Source organism: Leopardus geoffroyi, chromosome D1 (genome assembly GCF_018350155.1).
Source record: "Leopardus geoffroyi isolate Oge1 chromosome D1, O.geoffroyi_Oge1_pat1.0, whole genome shotgun sequence".
NCBI classification, from domain to species: Eukaryota; Metazoa; Chordata; class Mammalia; order Carnivora; family Felidae; genus Leopardus; species Leopardus geoffroyi.
In genome coordinates, this window is record NC_059329.1 from 108,336,721 (window position 1) to 108,355,166 (window position 18,446).

The window sequence follows — 18,446 nt, forward strand, 5'->3', positions numbered from 1 at the left end:
TGAAGAGGAACCCAAATTAGCGTTAGCCATTTTGGGAGGTGCGCAGAGGCGAAGAGCGAGGGTTTGGCCGGCAGAAACCTGGGAAGGCGTGGCCCTATTCCTTCCCCGCCCCTCCTGCAAAGAGGTTGGTTGCGGAAGGGACTACAAACTGGTGTGTCATGGGAGTGGGCGGGGCTGTGCGCGGTGCATCATGGAGGCTTAAGGGATGCCTGAGCCGGAGATGATGGCGCTGAACTACAACGCGGGGCGTCTCGGGAGTCCTGCTGGAGGCCTTGTGGGAGGGGACAAGATTCGGTGAGAGGACGGCGCTTGCCAGTTGGGCGGTGGGGACGCTAGGCCCCGGGCGGGGAGGCGGGGCCCCGCCACAATCAGCCATCTCCGCCGCCAGAGTCCCCGCCAGCCCTCGCGCAGAATGGAGCGATTGGCCGCCGCGGTCCCCGGGATGCTGAGAGCCTGTCCTTTCCCCTCAGCCCACCCATGTCCGGCTGCAAGCTGCCGGTGGGCACGTGCCCGGACATGTGCCCGGCCGCCGAGCGCGCTCAGCGCGAGAAGGAGCGCCGCCTGCACCGCTTCGAGGTGGCGCCGGGGTGCCGCGGCGACCGGCCCCGCGCGGACCCGCAGCGCGCGGTGAAGGAGTACAGGCGGCCGGCCGCCGGCAAGGCCCGGCCCCCGCCGAGCCAGCTGCGTCCGCCGTCCGTGCTGCTGGCCACCGTGCGCTACCTGGCCGGCGAGGTGGCCGAGCGCGCCGACGCATCCAGCGCCGAGGTGGCCAGCTTCGTGGCGGACCGGCTGCGCGCCGTGCGGCTGGACCTGGCCCTGCAGGGCGCGGGCGACGCCGAGGCGGCGGGGGTGCTGGAGGCGGCGCTGGCAGTGCTGCTGGCCGTGGTGGCGCGGCTGGGGCCCGACGCCGTGCGCGGGCCAGCGGACCCGGCGCTGCTGCAGGCCCAGGTGCAGGAGGGCTTCGGTTCTCTGCGGCGCTGCTACGCTCAGGGCGCGGGGCCGCATCCCCGCGAGGCCGTCTTCCAGAGCCTCTTTCTGCTCTACAACCTGGGTGAGTCCGGGTCCCGGCGGAAGGGCAGGGGGCGGGGGCGGGGCGTGGGAAGGGTGCCTCCCTGTAGACGGACGGTGGAGGCCCGGGAAGGAACGGGAAGCTCTACAATCTCACCATTAGCTCCCTCCCCATCCCTGCCTTCTAGATGTCTGTCGAGTCAATGCGCAAGATCCGCCGAGCCCCGACGTGGGCCTTCCGGACTGTCCATTCCCATATTTGGGTCTCGGGTGTTTTTGTAATAAAAGTGGAGAGGACAGGGTTGGAACGGGAAAATTCACCTAAGTGATTTTCAAACTTTTTAAAACCTGCAGTTCAGTGTTGCAAAGCAGCCATGAATATATGCCCTTGAAACTTCTGACACAGAAGTTTCAAGACATTAGATCCTCCCTGTGGGTGGATGGTGCGTTCTAATACTATCCTATTTAATTGTAATAAAATGCTCTTGATTTCACAACCCACTAATGGGTCAGAAGCCTTGGTTCACAAAAGAGGCCCGAGGTTCCATTGTCTGTGATTCTCCTGGAAGGGAAGCAGGGGCAGAAGCTCTTTGAAGAAAAGGCCTCACCAGGTAGACAGGGAAGGTGTGGCAGAACCAGCTTCCTCGTCTGTATCGCAGCTAGGGCAGTGGAGAAAGAGCTGAGTTTGAAGCCAGAAAACAGATTTGTGTGTGTGTGTGTGTGTGTGTGTGTGTGTGTGTGTCAAATTCTACGTACGAACTCAAGGACAGCCTCAGGCCAAGTCGTGAAATCATCTGGGCCTGTCTCCCTCATCCGAAAACAATGCTTCACTCTGCTAAGAGGATCCAGACTGTTTGAAGGGGCTCTCTCTGCACCTCATTCCAATAAGGCTCAGGAACGGGCTGATGGAGAAAGGGGGAGGGAAAGTAAGCTTGGCCCAGGGGAGGGGCGTGGCCAGAGCGGAAGGTGGGCGGCCCAAGGTCGGAGAAGGGCTTGGTGGTAGGCCAGAGGGGGTGGGCGTGGCTGAGGACCTCAGCAGGTGGGAGGCTAGGGTGGGGGAGAGGCCTAACCGGAGGCCACGGAACGTGGACCTGATCAGAGAAACACACTGAGCTGTCCCCCGGCTTCCGCCCTCACAGGCTCCGTGGAGGCCCTTCATGAGGTTCTGCAGCTACCTGCCGCCCTGCGTTCCTGCCCGGCCCTGCTCAGGGCCCTGGCTGTGGACTCGGCCTTTCGAGAAGGCAACACCGCTCGCCTATTCCGCCTGCTCCGGATCCTGCCCTATCTGCAAAGCTGCGCAGTGCAGTGCCACATAGGCCGTGCCCGCCGGGGAGCCCTGGCCCGCCTCGCTCGTGCCCTGAGCACCCCCAAAGGCCAGACCTTGCCCCTGGGCTTCATGGTCCACCTGCTGGCCCTGGATGGGCCGGAAGAGGCACGGGATCTGTGCCAGGCCCACGGACTGCCCTTGGACGGACAGGAGAGAGTTGTGTTTCTCAGGGGTCGCTACACGGAGAAAGGGCTGCCACCTGCGGGGACCTGCAGTGTGTTGGTGGCGAGCAAACTGGGAGGGCGCACCCTGGAGGAGGTGGTCATGGCGGAGGAGGAAGATGAGGGTGTGGCTAGACGGAAGTCCCCTGCGTGAGGAGCTGTGCGCTCTCCCAGAGCCCGGGAATGGATCCAAGCACTCAGGTTCTTTTCTCATCATTCCTACACAATAAAAGGAATTTGTTTTGTAGGGACAATAACTATAATGGATTTATGTGGGGGAGGGCAGGGGGTTGTTGAGACACGATAGGTATGTAGGGAGAGAGGAACCCAGCCTGGGCAAGGCCCTAGCCATCTTGGGCCTCAGTTTCCCTGCTGGCCCCTGAGGGATGGGTCTGGTGGTCGCTGGTTGGCATTATGCATCCCTTCCTTGCCCACGTACCACCAAGAGCAGCTGGTGGTTTTGACACTCCCCACCATCCCCGTCTCCGGATCTTCACCCTCTGCCGACCAAGATCCAGGATGAGGAAGGTTTGTCACTCCCTTCGGGTGTCCACAACTGGCAGGACCCTGAGCTGTTGTCTCAAGCTCTAGAGGGTCCAGTGATGGTGCCTTAGGTTGGCATCAAGGACGACTGGGGCACACCCAAAAAGAACTCGGGTGGGAGAAGGTTAGGATAAAGGATGGTGGGAGCTGGAGAATGAGGGCTGGGGTCAGAGGTCAGCCACAGGCCGCAGGGTGGCTGCCGCGCCCTCCAGGGCCACCACCAAGATGCTGAGCTGCCTCTGCACTTCCGCCCAGGCTGCAGATCCTAGGCTCGTGTTCATGGCCCTGGAGCAGGCGTTGGCCAGGCCTGGGAATGTGGCTACGGAGCCCGTGCGGGGTGCCCAGAGCACATGGCTGCAAGCAGATATGGGGGAGACGCAAAGTCACTCAGGGACCAGGAGAGGAGGGAGCTTCAGCCTGGAGGGGCCCCTCTCTGTACAGCGAGGCACAAAAGCGCCTCCCCGCCGTGGCCCTTGTCGCAGTGGGGGTGAGAGATGTACATTATAGCCCCAAGGCGACCTTGATTGATTTGCCTCCCCTCCTTTGAGGCTGATTCCCCACCTATTTCAAGGGGCTGTGCTGTGCTCTAAAGGCCAGCAGAACTCTGACATCTCTCCGCCCTCAGATGGGTGCCCCTTGCCTGGCCCCCACCGCACAGCACTTCCCAAGAGCCCTGAGCAGGCTCACCTGTAGTATCGTTCCTCTGGGAAGGCTCGCGGGTTTAGGAAGGTCCGTTCCAGCAGCATCAGCTGGTCGTTGAGCATCCGGACCTGCAGGGGGCTGGAAGTGGCAGGACCTTGTCACCCTGGAACCAGCAGCCCAGCTGCCAGCCTGCATCCTGCCCCGGAGGCCACCCTCCCAGACACCTGCTTGCTGCCCTTTCTCACTCAGGGGTGTCTTTCTTCAGCGCTGATACGTGTTGGCCCAAGGCTGCGGCTGCCCCCTCAAACTTCTCCACTGCAGTCACCAGAGGCCCTGTGGGCAACAGCCAGCATCTTAGCCCTGGAGGTGCAGGGCTCCCCACACCTCCATGTTAAGGGGGCTCCATACCCAGGCTGATGCTGTGCTGCTCCAACAGGACCCCAAGGTCGCGCTGGGCAGCCTGCAGAAAATTGCGGAGGGTCTCTCCATAGTCACTGACGTTAAGAGGCAGAAAGAGGCTGTCACTGAGCCTAAGCAGCACGCTCCCCGCTGTCCGGGCCACAGCCTGATGGCTGCTGAAGCCTGCAAGGAATGCCATCAGGCCAGGGCTGTCTTCAGCCCACCGCCCTCCAGCCTCAGGATTCCCCCTGCCCCCTTCCTCACCAGGGTCCACAAATTTGTCCACGTAACCAAAGGTGTCGAAGGCTGTGTGGTAGGTGGGGTAGATCCTGGCCGAGGTCTTGCTCTAGGGGAACAAGGCCAAGTGACAGGCTTGAGAGGAGAAGCGGGAGAAGGCGAATCAACAGCGAGCTACAGCACAGGGACATTATCTCGAATCATCGCCACGGGTATGAGGTAGGTTCTAGAATTCCTACTTTACAGAGGAGGAAACTGAGGCTCAGGAAGTAAAGTCACCTGCCTGACTCCAAACAGCTAAGAGTAGCAGACCCGGGTCAGGTGCCAGTTTCCTATTTCACATGAAGAAGAGGGCTTGGGAATCAGACAAGAGGATTCAAATCCCAGCTCTACTGCCCTGCAGCAGTATAGCCATGGATGAGAGAAGTGGCTTCTTGGAACATCAAGCAGGGAGACACAAGCTGGGCACTCCATATCCCTTATCCCATTTTACCCTCACACCAGTGCTATGAATCACCCCTGTTTTATACTGTTACTTAGTCTATTCTGGGGTAAACATTTTTGTCATATTTTAAGATCTCTGGAATCAGGATGCCTCTTTGGTGGTAAGATTTGTTTCTTGGGGCTCCTGGGTGGCTCAGTCAGTTAAGCATCCAACTTTGGCTCAGGCCATGATCTCACAGTTCATGAGTTCAAGCCGAATCTGTGCTGACGTCTCGGGGTCCGGAGCCTGCGTCAGATTCTGTGTCTCCCTCTCTCTCTGCCCCTCCCCTGCTCGCACTCTCTCTTAACAATAAATGAACATTTAAACAAATGTTTTTTAAATTGATTTTTTAAAGTAATGTCTACACCCAATGTGGGGCTCAAACTTACAACCCTGAGATCAAGAGTTGCATGCTCCACTGAGCCAGCCAGGAGCCCAGGATGCTTTTTTTTTTTTTTTTTTTTGAGAGAGAGCACAAGTCGGGAACAGAGGATTCGAAGCGGGCTCTGAGCTGTCAGGGAGCCTAATGTGGGGCTTGCACTCACGAACCATGAAATCATGACCTGAGCAGAAGTCAGATGCTGAACCTACTGAGCCACCCAGGTGCCCTGCCCCAGGATGCTTCTTAAGTCAATGTCACCCTACAACTAACTGGCAGTGTTGCTTTTTTTCCCCCCTGAATAGTGTACATCACCATATTGTATCTTAAAATCAGTAGTATCTTAAATTTGATAAATTGACAGGTGAGCATAAACATGTTCAGAGAGGTTAAGACACTTGGCTGAGGTAGCACAGCTACTGAGTGGTGGAGCCGGATTCAATCTGCACTAGAGCAGCTCTAAAAGAGGAAGGGGATTGTGGAGCAAGGTACGGAGCTGGGAGACAGGAGTGCCTGCTCACCCGGTCATAGGTGTAGGCGATGTCCATGGAGGAGATGCCCAGGAAGTGAATGAAGGGTGCGTAGTCGCTGCCGGCACCCAGAGAGCCCAGGCTGTGGAAAGAATGATGGTCGGGTTGGAGGCCGCTGGGCCAGCCCGCCCTTCCCGGGCCCCTGTCGTGGCCCTGGGCTCACCTGGGAACCAGGCCGTATGCTGTGCTGCTACGGTTGAAATACCGGATCCAGTTGTCGTAGATGCTGAGGCCGTCGAGGCCCGGTGCGGGGATCTGACCCGGAGAGGAATCCAGTCTGGGGCTGGCCTCCCCCAAGGCCCAAGAGGCCGTCGTCCTCCGCTCTGCCCACTAGAGTCTCCCTCCTGTGCATAGCCCTGCGGCTCCTACAAAGCCTGCCCCCAGCCTCAGTCCCAACGCCAGGACCCTCTAATAAGTACCAGCTCCAGCCCCGCCCACCCCGCCTGGGACAGCCCTCCTCCCGGCCCCACCCCCTTTCACCTGTTTGGCCGCGGAGAAGATGACGCTCTGGACCGGGGGTGTTCCCTGAGCCCTCAAGGTGGCATTGGCTGTGGGAAGATCAGAAAAGCCTCTATTCAGGCCCCAGCCCCTCATTACCCGCCTCCCCCAGCCAGCCCAGCTGCCCCCCATACCAAACACCGAGATGTCCACGTTGATGTAGGCCACGGTGCGCTCTTGCAGTTTGCTGAAGAATTCCTGAGGGTGGGAGGACGGACGTCAGCTCAGCGGTGCCCTGCCTCGGGAATCCCCTTGACCGCCAGCCTTGCAGGGCTCACTCACCTCGGTGAATTCTGTGGAGCCAATGAGGCCAAACTCCTCTGCCCCCCAGCTCGCAAACACTATTGATCTGCGGGGCCGCCAGGTTCCTGGGGAGGGGGATAAAGGGCTGGAGGACAGGGTCCCCGGATCTTGGGGTCGCTTGGAAATATTGAGAACGTGGAGAGGAGGAAGGGCTGGACGGGGCGGGGCTGCCAGAGACAGGAGGTAGGTCCCAGCTACTCTCCAGCCCAGCCTTCTGGCCCAGGCTCCCTCTGGCCTCCTTTTTCCAGCCCCCGGCCTGTGCTATGACCCCACCACAAAATTGCCCCCAATACCAATCTCAGGTGGTCCCTTCTGCCAGGATGCCCTCCCTCCCCCTTCCTTATAGGCATGCTTTGGGTAGACATCCTGACCCTCGGCCCCTCCAACTGTCTCCTTCAAGCATCCTATGCCAAACTCTTCCGGAACCTTCTCCACTTGGTAATAAGACACTGATGTTCTCCTTAGGGCATTATTCATATTAAGCCAGTCCTCAATGCCTTGGGGGGGGGGGGGACTGTTACAGTCTCCTTTTCGCAATTGAAACTGAGCCACAGAGAAGTTAAATGACTTGCTCAGGGTTACACAGCTGGTAGGAAGCAGAGCCAGGGTTCAAATCCACAGCCCGGCTCCAGAGTCCAGGGGCTTCACTAGCTGCCCACACTCCCTCTCACTGCCTCTGGCGACCGCGTTTCCATCTCCAATCTCGATGCCACACCGCTCTTGCCGCAGTCTCCAGCCGCCTCCCAGAAGCCTTAGCAGCCCTCGCTTGCCCCTTACCTCCTCTAGACACCCCCTAACCCTCCACAGATGACACATACCACTACCACACATGCAATGTGTGATCCTGGATTGGCCCTTGAACCAGAAGTTTCTTTTGCTCTGAAGGTCATTATGAGAACAATTGGGACCATTGTTAATTTCCTGATTCTGGTCATTGTATGGTGGTCATGAAGGGAAATGTTCTTGTTTTTAGGAAATACACAGTTTATGGGTAAAAGTCCAGCATTTCTGCAACTTTCAAACGCTCCAGAAAACAAAAAGAGAAAGAGAAAACAAGGTAAAAATCCTAATATCAGGAGTATCTGGATGAAGGGTGTCTAAGGCTTCTTTGTACTATGTTGGCAAGTCTTTGCGTAAGCTTGAAATTATTATTTTTTTTAATTTTTTAATGTTTTTATTTATTTTTGAGACAGAGACAGAGCATGAGCAGGGGAGGGGCAGAGAGAGAAGGAGACCCAGAATCCGAAGCAGGCTCCAACATCTGAGCCATCAGCACAGAGCCCGACACGGGGCTCGAACTCACGGACCAAGAGATCATGACCTGACCCGAAGTCGGATGTTCAACCGACTGAGCCACCCAGGCACCCCCAGAAATTATTTCAAAATAAAAAACTTGAACAGCAACGACAGAGACAGAAATTCCTGCCCTTGTAACGAAGGGGATAAAGCCACAAGCTCAGCCCCCCTCCACTTATCAGTTGATCTCTACCACGCCTGTGATTTCACATGCCATTTATGCCACCAACTCCCCAGTTTATCTCTGGAGTCTCTATTCTGACCTGGAGATCAGCACTTTCAACTGCCTGCTTGCCCTCTCCCCGGGGGGAATGTCTCCTAGGCCCCTCAAAATCCATGTGTGAACGGGCACGCATGTATAACGATGTGATTTGTGACATCAGTAACGTAAAGAGGAAAGACAGCGCTTTATAGCAGTAGAGTTTCCTATGAGATTAACTTGGTATCCATTCAGATTATGGAGTGATAACTTTAGGATGTTATAGGTAATGGAAGATGAAAAAGTTCCAGAGATGGATGGGGGTGATGGTTGTACAACACAGAATATACTTAATGCCATAGTTGTACACTTAAAACTGGTTAGAAGCGCAAATTGTATGGCACGTATATTTTACCACACACACACAAAATCAAAAAAAAAAAAAATCAACATGTAAAGAACTAACCTCACGTTCTTCCCCCTCGATCTGCCCTCTGACCCCAATTCGTTTTTCATAAATGGCACTGCCATATATAGGCTGCTCAAACCAGCAATCAGGGAGCCAGGAGTCCTCCACTCGTCCTCTCCCGCACCTGTGACACCCACAGACCTCCTTCCCATTGCCCCCACCTTGGCCCAAGCCCACTAGCCCTCCTGGCCCTGAGGCTGCCAAGGCCTCTGACGGGTCCCTCCATGTAGGGTCTTCACTCCCCATAACCTCCCCATTTGGAGCAGGAGAAACTCTGACCATGGTTGTCTTTACACACAGCCACTCAGGTGTTCACTGTGGGGTCTGCTGTGCCTAGAACTGGCTTGGCACGTAGTAGGCATACGGGACATGTTTGTTGAGTTAACGACTGCCTGTCATCCCTGCCTCAACTAGGCTGAAGGCAGAGCCCGGGCACTGCCTTCCTTACGGTGGCACCCGGCTTCCCTCCACTGGAGGGACACAGGAAGCTCTCAGAAGCCACTGCACGAGCTCCCTATGTCCCACTGGGCGACCGGAGCAAGGCCAGGGCTGGTGTCCGTGCAGGTCGTCCCCCAGGGCCCTCAGGCTTGGCACAAGTGGGCACTGGAGAGTGAGAGAGAGGAGGGGGGAGAGGACTGGGGGGGGGGGAAGCTAGGGGGTTGGAGTGGGCTGCGGGTGACCTCCTGCTGGGAGAGTCCCTAGACCGGGGACCGGGGGTTGCCTCACCCTTCTTTAGCAGGGTCCCCAGGACTCGGGAGAGCTCCAGGAGGACGGCAGTGCCACTGCTGGGGTCCACGGCCCCGTGTACCCAGCTGTCCCGGTGGTTTCCGTACAGCACGTAGCGGTCTGGAGAGAGGAGCAGAGGCTCGGAAACCAGGGAAGAAGGAGGGTGGGCGGGGCCAGCCGGGCGGAGCGCAGGGGGCGTGGTCAGGGAGCCCCGACGGGGCGCTCACCGGGCTCCACCGCCCCGCGGATGATCCCCAGGACGTTGGAGGAGTTCCGCAGCTCCAGGCGGTTGTGGACGCTCACGTTCACCTGGCTTGGGGAGCCAAGGGGGCGAGCAGAGTCTTGGCCCTGCCCACTCCCCCTCACAACCCAATACAGGGGAAACTGGGACCCAGAGCGAGAAAGGGACACCACGAGGTCACTTGCCCAGAAGTACCTGGAGAGGCAGCAAGGCTAGAGCCCCGCTCTTTAGAGTCCGTTCTTTTCACGGACTGACTTACTCAGGTGAGAGTATTTATTGGATACTTAGTGTATGCCTGCACCGTACTAGGCTCTGGGCAGGGCCTGAGACAGACACAGCCCCGCCCTTGGGGGGACCTCCCTCCCCTGAGCGAGACAAACCACGAGGAAGACAGCACCTGCAGGCGGTGAAGGGGTGTGGCGAGGACACTAACAGGTTGACCTGTAAGAGGACACCTGGTGGCAGATGGGGGGAGGACAGGCCAGGAGTGGCAGGAGTGTGGGGAATGGTGTTCAGGCAGAGGGAGCAGCAAACAAGTGCAGAGGCCTTGGTTTGGGAATGAGTTCAAGAGAGAGAGGGTGGCTGGAGAGTAGAGGGTGTAGATGAAGGGCGGGTGGAACCCCACAGGGCCTTGTGGCTTCCCCAAAGACAAGACAGATATTTTGGAGTCAGGGGAAGGTTGGGAGAGAGAAGAAAGGAAAAGGCCAGGCCTTGACGTGGGCAGAGAAGCATAACAAGGGAAGAGGAGAGGAGCCTTGAGGAAGCGGGGCCCCACCTCACCTGTCTGCTGGGAAGTCTCCATCAGGTCGGAAGCCAGGCCCCAACTTGTAGTCACAGCCCAGTGCTCCCTGCCAGGCAGCTGGGGCCAAGGTTCCCTGGAGGTTACTGAGGAGGAGGTGGAGGGTGTGGGGGTTGGAGGTTAGGGGCCACTGGATTGCGGGCAGGGGCCCCCGGGGGGCACCAGAGCTTACCAGAGAAGGATTTTTGCATCCTCAAAGCCAATGGGCTGAGTGGGAATGGGAGGAAATCCAGGGACAGTATCAGGGTTCAGGCGGAAGGAAGAAGGATTGGCCGGAAGGTAGGGAGTCAGAGGATCCCCAAAATACTCATAGTAGGAGCCTCGCTCCACCCCTGAGGGAGGCAGGCGCCAAGAGTTCGGAAAGGTCTGGCTGGCGGAGCTGTGCCCATCGTTGATGTCTGCGGGGTCCGTGTACACCAGCACCCCAGCTACCCCGTGCTTGGCCGCATGGACAGCCTGCGGGAGGGGGATGAGGCTGTGTTTAGGGGAAAGGAGAGGGGATGTCATGTCCTGTTCCGCTCCCTCCCTCACTGCGGCAGCCAGGATGGATCCGTCTTCCCACAGGCAAGATGATGCTCGCACAAGTCATTTACTGCAGCCCTGCTCGAGGGAGCAAAAGACCGCTGGACATAGGCAGGTCGATGCTCATCAGCAGGGCTGTCACGTGATCGGAGGCATCGCACAAGGGCACCCTGGGCAGCTGCGTAGGAGAGCAGGGCCACCGCTCACAGGAGCCAAAAGGCAGAAGCAGCCCAAGTGTCCATGGGCAGAATGAATGGATAAGCCAATGTGTGGTATACAGCATGCAAGAGGCAATTACTCAGACTTGAAAGGCAATGAAGTTCTGATACAACATCAATGGGCCTTGAAAACATTATGCTAAGTGAAGAAGCCAGGCACAAAAAGTCAGTATTGTGTGATTCCTCTTATATGAGGTTTCTAGAATAGGCAAACTCATACAGCTGGAAGGTAGAATAGAGGTCACCAGGAGCTGGGGAGGGAGAGAGGGGACGTTATGTTTAATGGGCACAGAGTTTCGTTTGGAATGATCGAGAGCCCTAGAAATGGACGGTGGTGATGGTTTGCACAGCATTGTGAAGCTACTTAATGCATCTGCATTGTACCGTTAGAGATGGTTAACACGGTCAGTTTATACTGGTATATTTTAGCACAATGAAAACATAATAGTACATAAGAGAAAGAAAGAAAGAAAGAAAGAAAGAAAGAAAGAAAGAAAGAGAACAAGGACACAATTTATGTGCCGATGGAGAATCATCTCCAGGATGTATTAAGGTGAAAAAAAAAGCACACCTTGAAAAGGTGGGTATAGTATGCTGCTTTTATACAAAAAGAGGGAGAAATAAAAATATATATATTCATATGCATTTCTTCCAAAAGAAACTGTGGATAGATTCCTCTTTGGAGGATGGCATGACAGGAAAGCTTTTGCACTCTAAACTTTTTTTCTTTTTTTAACTGGAAATTCTATAATTTGTGTAATTCCATTATGGCTCTTCCTCTTTTCTCTTTTGCAGATCTTATTATGGGCACTTCTCTTTTTTTTTTTTTTCTAAGTTTATTTATTTGAGAGAGAGCATGTGTGCAGAGCGGGGGGGGCGGGGCAGAGAGAGGGGAGAGAGAGAGAGAGAGAGAGAGAGAGAGAATCCCAAGCAGGCTGGGAGCTATCCGACAAGGGGCTCAATCTCCCAAACTGTGAGATCAAGACCTGAGCCTGTGACCCCAACCGAAATCTACATGAAATTTACTACCCTAACCATTTTATAGCCTGCTGTTCAGCGCAGGGAGGACATCCACATTTTGCACTACCATCACCCCCACCCACTTCCAGAATTCTTCATCTTGCACATCTGAAACTCTGTACTGGCTAAACCCTAACTCCCTATTCCCTTCTCTCACTCTATACGTTTAAAAAAAAAAAAAAAATCCCGCATTTTTGAAAGACACACATGTGAACTACTCAGCCAAAATGTTTAGTTGAAAAGATGCAGGCCGGGAGGGAGGGCAACAGGAGGGACTTAAGTTGAATATTCAGGAGAACTTAGACCCCCAGAATACCAAAGTTTACCTGATCCATTTATTTCCTAAGGCTCAGAGAGGTTAGGGGAGGCATCCAGGGTCACACAGCACATCATGAGTGGTAACAGCACAAATATAGCTCACCTCTTGTGCCCCAGCCCAGGGCTCCGCAGGCCACTCAACCCTGCTCCTTCCTCTTCCCCTCTCTTCTTCCTGTCCTCTGCTGACCACCCCATCACACACACACACACACACACACACACACCAGTTTCCTGCACTGGGGGCTGCTGCTCACCTTGGCCCCACGCCCTGTACCCCCATAGCGGGTCAGCGCGATGGTGCCTTCCAGTCTGATGCCCTGAGTCTGTAGCTCCATAAAGTCTTCTTCCGTTCCCCGGTTGGCGTAGACGAGGAGGCCCTGGTCCCAAGGGGAGGTGATCCTCAGAGCCAGGCCCAGGAAAGAGGGGGTGAGGAAAGGAGAGAGGGAGGCCGAGTGGCAGAGTGAAGGATTTTGATTCTATTTTCCCCGCCTCACCCAGAGCTTGTAAACTTCCCAAGAACGGAGTCACATCTCACATCTCGTTTCCTCTGGGTCCAGGTGCCCTGTAGTGGGCCTGGCCTTGAACATGGGGCCATCAGCGTTTGTAAAATGGCTAGGCGATGGGCAAAAGGTGTGGCAGTGGAGTTTAGGGGGAAGGGCCCTGGGTCAGGAAGGGAGAATTTGGGGTGGAGCCAGAGGGGACTGGGCCTCGGCAGAGGGGAAGGAGTGTCCCAGGCCCACCTGCGGGGTTCCAGGGGGAGCGTAGGCTGCATAAGGTGGCACCACATCGGGGCCCCCCTGCTCCCCAGTCAGGTTCTGTTCACTCTGGCGGCAGGAGAAGAGGATGGTCCCAGTGGGACCCACTGTGGAGGAGGGGCAGCATCAGAGCTGGGCCCGGCAGGTCCCGCCTCACGGGCATCCCCAGACCTGAGTGGGAGGGACCTCACCGACAGCCACCCGGTTGGGCCGCTCCTGGCTGGGGAAGGACAGCAACACTTCGTAGGTGGGGGCCTCCGCCGCGTCCAGGCCTGACTCCGGGTCCCGCCAGCGCTGCAGCAGGAGCTGTGCCAGCGCCTCATCCCGGGGGCTGGAGGCCAGGTGAGGCTCCCTGGAGAGTTCTCTGCGGGGAGACAGAGGGCCAGGCCCAGGGTCAGGGAGGCACCTCTGGTGAACAGGAGGGGAGGGTAGACAGCCCTCTCACCTAAGGTTCTCTCGGATCTTGCTGGCATCCAGCTGCTTCATGACGGTCTCAAGGATCTCCAGATCCAGGTCCTGGGAGACCGAGACGCTGGGAGCTGGTGTGTCGGCCCCTTTGGGAATGGCGAAGTGGCCCAGGATGATCCCCAGGCCCAAGAGGGCAGAGGCCCCCACCAACCCCCCAAGCACCTTCACCCACTGCATCCTGTGGAGTCTTGGCCAGCTGGGGTCACTCCTTATAGATGTATAGATGGGTGTCAGGTCTAGTTAACCATTACCCCATGGGTGGCCCTGCCCTTTGGCCCTCCGCTGGCGGGGAGAGTCAGGGAGCATCCTGCAGGGAGGGCCGCGAGCTGTTCCCATCCACCTCCATATCTGCATCATTCACCGAAGCGACCCCCAGGGTATCAAGTCCATATGGGCACACTGAGGCCCAGAGAGGGACCAGGTCTCAGCCAGAACTGGAACTCAGAGCCACTGTTCAGAGCAAGGCTGGGCCTGCCCCCAGCCACCCCTGCCTCTGTCTCCTCAGCGCCCTTTGATTTCCAGCACATTCAGCCCCCGCTGCTTGAGCAGGTTTTGAGTTCAAATGCCGTCCTTGCCAGATGTAAGCTGTGTGACCCTGAGCAATTCGTTTAGCTTCTCTGACTCTGTTTTGTTTTGTTTTGTTTTTTAAAGCTGTCAAATGGGGATAATAGATCTGTTTCACAAAACTGGTGCTGTTTTCATTAAACAAGACCACATCTGCAGAAAAATCTAGCCCAGTGTCTGGCACATCATGGGAGCTCAGTACATTTTAGCCACTCCTGCCTCATCTGACTCCCTAAAATGCAAAACCTGGGGCTAAAGGAAGAAAGGGGATCCAGAAGAATTCTCTGTGTGTATCCTGCAGGGGTCCCAGCTTATGTGAGGAAGTGGAACTCTTAGAAAGGGAAGCCATTTCTTCCTTTGCAAGGTGACTTCCTCCTCCATCCTCTAACCGTATCTGCCCTCTCTGGAATCCATTCACCCGTTCGTCCATCCATCCACTATTTATCCACTCACCCTCCTATTCCCCCACCCATCTATTCTCCCATCCAGCCACCCACCCACCCATCCATTCATCCATCTACCCACCCAACTACCCATCCATCCATCCAACCATCCTTCATCCATCCATCCATCCATCCATCCTTCTATCCTTCTATCCTTCCATCCATCCATCCATCCATCCATCCATCCATCTATCCACCCATCCACCCATCTACCCATCCATCCATCCACCCATCCACCCATCCATCCATCTACCCACTAACCCATTTACCCATCCATTTTTCTATCCACGCATCCACCCACCCTCCCATCCATCCATTCCTTTATTCACTCCTTCTCTTATACCTGCAAGTATCCATTCATCCAGCTCTGTGCAAGACCCGTGTTAGGGCCTGAGGAGGAAGAGGTGCCCAAGACTTCAGGTCCAGAGGGGAGACAGGCAGGCTTTGGGCTCAACCATGTGGTAAGTGCCCCTATAGAGGGAGGACCAGTGTGTTCCCAGTGGGGAGAATGAGGAATTCTAAGAGGGAACATTTGAGGGGATCTTCCAAGGATGAGAAGGCATTCAGCAGGCAGAGAAGGCAAGGGGCAGGCCATCCGTGCAAATGGCCCAGCATGTGCAAAGGCTGAGAAGGAGAGGAAGACACCAAGTTTTCACTACAAATGTTGATTGAGCCCCTTCTGGGCCTCAGACAGCCAGGCAGGGTGGGAAGATCCCTGGGGCTCAAGCTGTGACTCCTCTTACCCCCATGACCTATCTTGCCTTGGGCCTCTCCCCAGCCAGGCTGCAGCCCATTGATTGTCCTACAGATGCCCCAAGAGCTGGGCGAGCCTGGCAGGGTAGACTTGGTTTGTGTGTGATTTCACAGCCCACTCCCGGAGCAGCCCCCTTCCTGCTCACAACCCTGTTTTGTGGGCACCACCTGCCCCCCACCCTCCTGTGTCCATCCCCCCTGGTGCTGCTGGTCAGGAGGACAGCATGGGAGGGCTATGGGTGGGGTTTAGTGTGATCAGTGGTTCAGGGAGGCACACCAGGAAGCCACAGTTTTTGCAAGGTGGTTATCAGCACGCCAGATATGACCTTGGATCTTATCAGAAGCCTGTTAGTGCGGGGAGGGTACACATTCCTGAGGACCAGGAGGACTGTCACCACCTGGCAGGCAGTGGGAGGGACGTCAAGATCGGCTGATAAGTTGAGGAACAGAACACGGTGATGACGGCATGAGGAACAGCCCCACGGTCCCACACCACCCCCTCCTGGAGGGATTTAGCCGCTTGAACCTGTGAAATTACAGATGCGACACCTGGACAAGGGCGTGTGACATCTCTGTGTGCCATCTGAGAACCCCAGCTCAGGCTGTTGGAGTCAGCTGGTGTCTACGCTGCATTCTGCACCGGATGTAAACCTGGCCAATTTTCCTTTCCCCATCTTGGCTCCGTGGCTGGTGTGGCCCCTCCCTGAACATTTTGGATTGTGGTGTTGATGGAACCACTTAAGGTAGCTACCGCGTTCTCTTTATTTTCCCACCTCAGTTGTTGATCCTGCTGCCTGCAGGAGTTCTCCTGTCCCTCCAGGACCCCTGATCCATTGGTGCCAGCTCTTCCCACTTTCCCTCTCCTCCCTCCTGGCCTCGCCCAGCCCCTTACAAAGCCTCTCCACCACCGGCTTCCTCTTCTGCTTTCGTCACATTCGCTGGGGAAAAAAAACCTGGCGCTCTGCCCACTCTGCACCTGTACCCTTGACCCTGAATGGGCCTGCAGAATCACGTGACCTCACTGGTCTTGCTTTACCTTTATGAGCCCAAACCTCCGGCAGGATCTCAGCACTGCCCAGCAGTCCCGTTGTCTTTCCCTGGTCCTGGCCTGCTCGCCCTTCCCCGCTCCCGGATGGAAGCTTCGCCCTCACTGAATCTCATTGAATCACCCTCGCTGAGTCTCCGGAGCCCAGAACAGAGCCTGGTACGTAGGAGGCACTCAGCACATGCCTGTCGAATGGATGGAAAGCCGCCTTGGACCAGCGCACCTCCTCAGCGTCGGGCATTCATGGCCCAGCTATCTGGGATTTAAGGAGCAGAACGCAGGGGGCCCGGGGCAACCCCAAGGGATACAAAAGGTGGGCTCAGAACCCCTGGGAAACAGACCCCATCTGAATGAGCCCCAGTGGGATCGCTGAGGTGGCCACGGGCGGGGGCCTGCATGACACAAGTGCCCTCGTGAGACGGGGATGTGGGATCTAACAGTCCTCCAGGGCGGGATGTTTCCAGAGGGTGCTGCTGCTGGGCCGCGGGATCGAGCCACCCTCACAGGCAGGAATAGCAGCCCCTTCAGGTGGGGTGGGAGTTGGGAGCCTGCTGGGGTACCCCACTCCACCCTGCTTCCACGGGGCCCCCGAAGCCACGTCGGAGGCGTGGGTAGATGCACCGGAAGTAGGCTACTTGCCAACCCTCGCTGCATGCTAACAACTCCCCGAGCCCGCACCGGGTCACCAGTCCTCGTGGGGGCCTCTGAAGTGGGCATATTGCCGGAGCTGAGATTAGAACCCGGGAGCAGGAAGGACCTCTTCTCTCCAAAGCTACACCACCTCTCAGGCTCCAGGCGGAGAGGGGCATCCCATTCTCCTCACAAGGCGGAATCACGGGGACGCAGGAGGCTGGTTTGCCAACCCAGCCTCAGTGCCTTGAAGACAGAGAGGCCCGGACGATGGGGGGGCACAGCTTGTGAATGGCACAGTAGTGTGTGTGTGTGTGTGTGTGTGTGTGTTAAAAGACCCGGGAATCCCCCGGGGCCCACATGGCTGTGCTGTGGGACCCCCTCCTTGGGAAGGCCTCCCTGCCTTGCTGTCTTGCTGTGTCAGCAGGAGCGGCTGTAGGGACGGAGCTCAGGGCAGGACAATGCTGGGGCCTCCGGGGCAGCTGTCAGCTCTTCTGTGGTTTGGAGACAAATGGGCAGAGAGGGCTCTGTGACCGACTCCTTTCCTGCAGTGTTCACGTAGCCGCATACCTTTGCTTTCCCGGGCTGAGATGCTGGAGGCTTTCGGGGGGAAGCAGGCTCAAAGGGGACCATGCTTCCGGTCCAACAGCCGTCTGAGCATCAGATGATTCCCTTCAGGAAAATGGCAGGATTGCTGTTTTGTAACAGCTGGGCCGCCTTCAAGAACTGGTCAGGAAGTGGGGGGCGGGGGGCGCCTCGGACTCCTAGAACCATCCAGGCCCTGAGGGTGGAGTCCTGGAGGAGGCGGCTGCTAGGTCAGAGCTCAGCTCAGCTCTGATCAAATCAAACCTTCACTAATCAAATCTGTCGGGAGTTACTGGCCTGGGTGTGATCCCTCCGTGGCTGGTGTAAGTCAAACTAGGTCTGAAGAGGGGCCGCAAACCTGAATTTCCATCCTCTTGGTTAGTGTTCCCTGCAGGGGGTATGAGGCAGAAAGACGGCCCCAGTCCTTTCGTGTCATACTAGAGAATTTCTGCCCAGTACATTTTATCACCCTTAGGGGTCATGGGGCTTTGAAAAACATTGCTCTTTTTTTTTTTTAATATTTATTTTTGGGAGAGAGAGACACACACAGAATCAGAAGCAGGCTCCAGGCTGTCGGCACAGAGCCCGACACGGGGCTCGAACTCACAAACTGAGATCATGACCTGAACCGAAGTCAGACGCCTGACTGAACCCCCCTGGGTGCCCCTGAAAAATACTGTTCTATAGGATATTGACCAATATTGATCTAATTTAACAATAGCAATCTTATTTCAGGATTCCTCCTGTTTCCCCCATTGACCACACACACACACACACACACACACACACACACACGTGTCGATTTCTTGTATCCTCCTTTGTATCCTCCTTTAAACTGGTTTCGTCATCTTGATCAGGGAGCACGAGGCAAGCTGACAGGCCGC

The 18,446-nt window shown here is 56.5% G+C and overlaps 2 protein-coding genes across 6 annotated transcripts; one reads left to right on the forward strand and one right to left on the reverse strand.

The window, feature by feature from the left end:
• Positions 1-29: 29 nt before the first annotated feature.
• SAC3D1 (SAC3 domain containing 1) lies at positions 30-2,750 on the forward strand. 2 transcript variants are annotated; one of them, XM_045485874.1, is made up of 4 exons: positions 30-294; positions 471-1,051; positions 1,197-1,309; positions 2,148-2,431. In XM_045485874.1, the coding sequence occupies exons 1-4, from the start codon at positions 206-208 to the stop codon at positions 2,322-2,324; spliced, it is 960 nt and encodes a 319-aa protein (XP_045341830.1). In that variant the 5' UTR covers positions 30-205; the 3' UTR covers positions 2,325-2,431. The 2 variants fall into 2 exon arrangements, with proteins under 2 accessions (XP_045341830.1, XP_045341829.1); XM_045485873.1 differs by lacking the exon at positions 1,197-1,309 and having other exon boundaries at positions 87-294; positions 2,148-2,750.
• Positions 2,751-2,942: 192 nt separating this feature from the next.
• NAALADL1 (N-acetylated alpha-linked acidic dipeptidase like 1) lies at positions 2,943-13,739 on the reverse strand. 4 transcript variants are annotated; one of them, XM_045485872.1, is made up of 18 exons: positions 13,520-13,739; positions 13,266-13,438; positions 13,060-13,181; positions 12,574-12,696; positions 10,414-10,697; positions 10,223-10,327; positions 9,429-9,514; positions 9,202-9,321; positions 6,491-6,576; positions 6,343-6,406; positions 6,191-6,258; positions 5,874-5,965; positions 5,702-5,792; positions 4,345-4,426; positions 4,090-4,263; positions 3,927-4,014; positions 3,727-3,819; positions 2,943-3,393 (listed from the first exon to the last, which is right to left on the reverse strand). In XM_045485872.1, the coding sequence occupies exons 1-18, from the start codon at positions 13,717-13,719 to the stop codon at positions 3,207-3,209; spliced, it is 2,238 nt and encodes a 745-aa protein (XP_045341828.1). In that variant the 5' UTR covers positions 13,720-13,739; the 3' UTR covers positions 2,943-3,206. The 4 variants fall into 4 exon arrangements, 2 of the variants coding, with proteins under 2 accessions (XP_045341828.1, XP_045341827.1); XM_045485871.1 differs by having other exon boundaries at positions 3,727-3,844; XR_006714291.1 differs by lacking the exon at positions 2,943-3,393 and having other exon boundaries at positions 4,345-4,452.
• Positions 13,740-18,446: the final 4,707 nt, after the last annotated feature.

Excerpts from the sequence above, each read along its gene's own strand:
- SAC3D1 (XM_045485873.1), top strand. The coding sequence starts at position 206 with ATGCCTGAGCCGGAGATGATGGCGCTGAACTACAACGCGGGGCGTCTC. Across the intron at positions 295-470 it reads GTGGGAGGGGACAAGATTCG|CCCACCCATGTCCGGCTGCA; the intron begins GTGAGAGGACGG and ends CTTTCCCCTCAG. Across the intron at positions 1,052-2,147 it reads CTTTCTGCTCTACAACCTGG|GCTCCGTGGAGGCCCTTCAT; the intron begins GTGAGTCCGGGT and ends CCGCCCTCACAG.
- NAALADL1 (XM_045485871.1), bottom strand. The coding sequence starts at position 13,719 with ATGCAGTGGGTGAAGGTGCTTGGGGGGTTGGTGGGGGCCTCTGCCCTC. Across the intron at positions 4,015-4,089 it reads GCAGCACAGCATCAGCCTGG|GGCCTCTGGTGACTGCAGTG; the intron begins GTATGGAGCCCC and ends TGTTGCCCACAG. Across the intron at positions 3,394-3,726 it reads CCAGAGGAACGATACTACAG|CCATGTGCTCTGGGCACCCC; the intron begins GTGAGCCTGCTC and ends ATCTGCTTGCAG.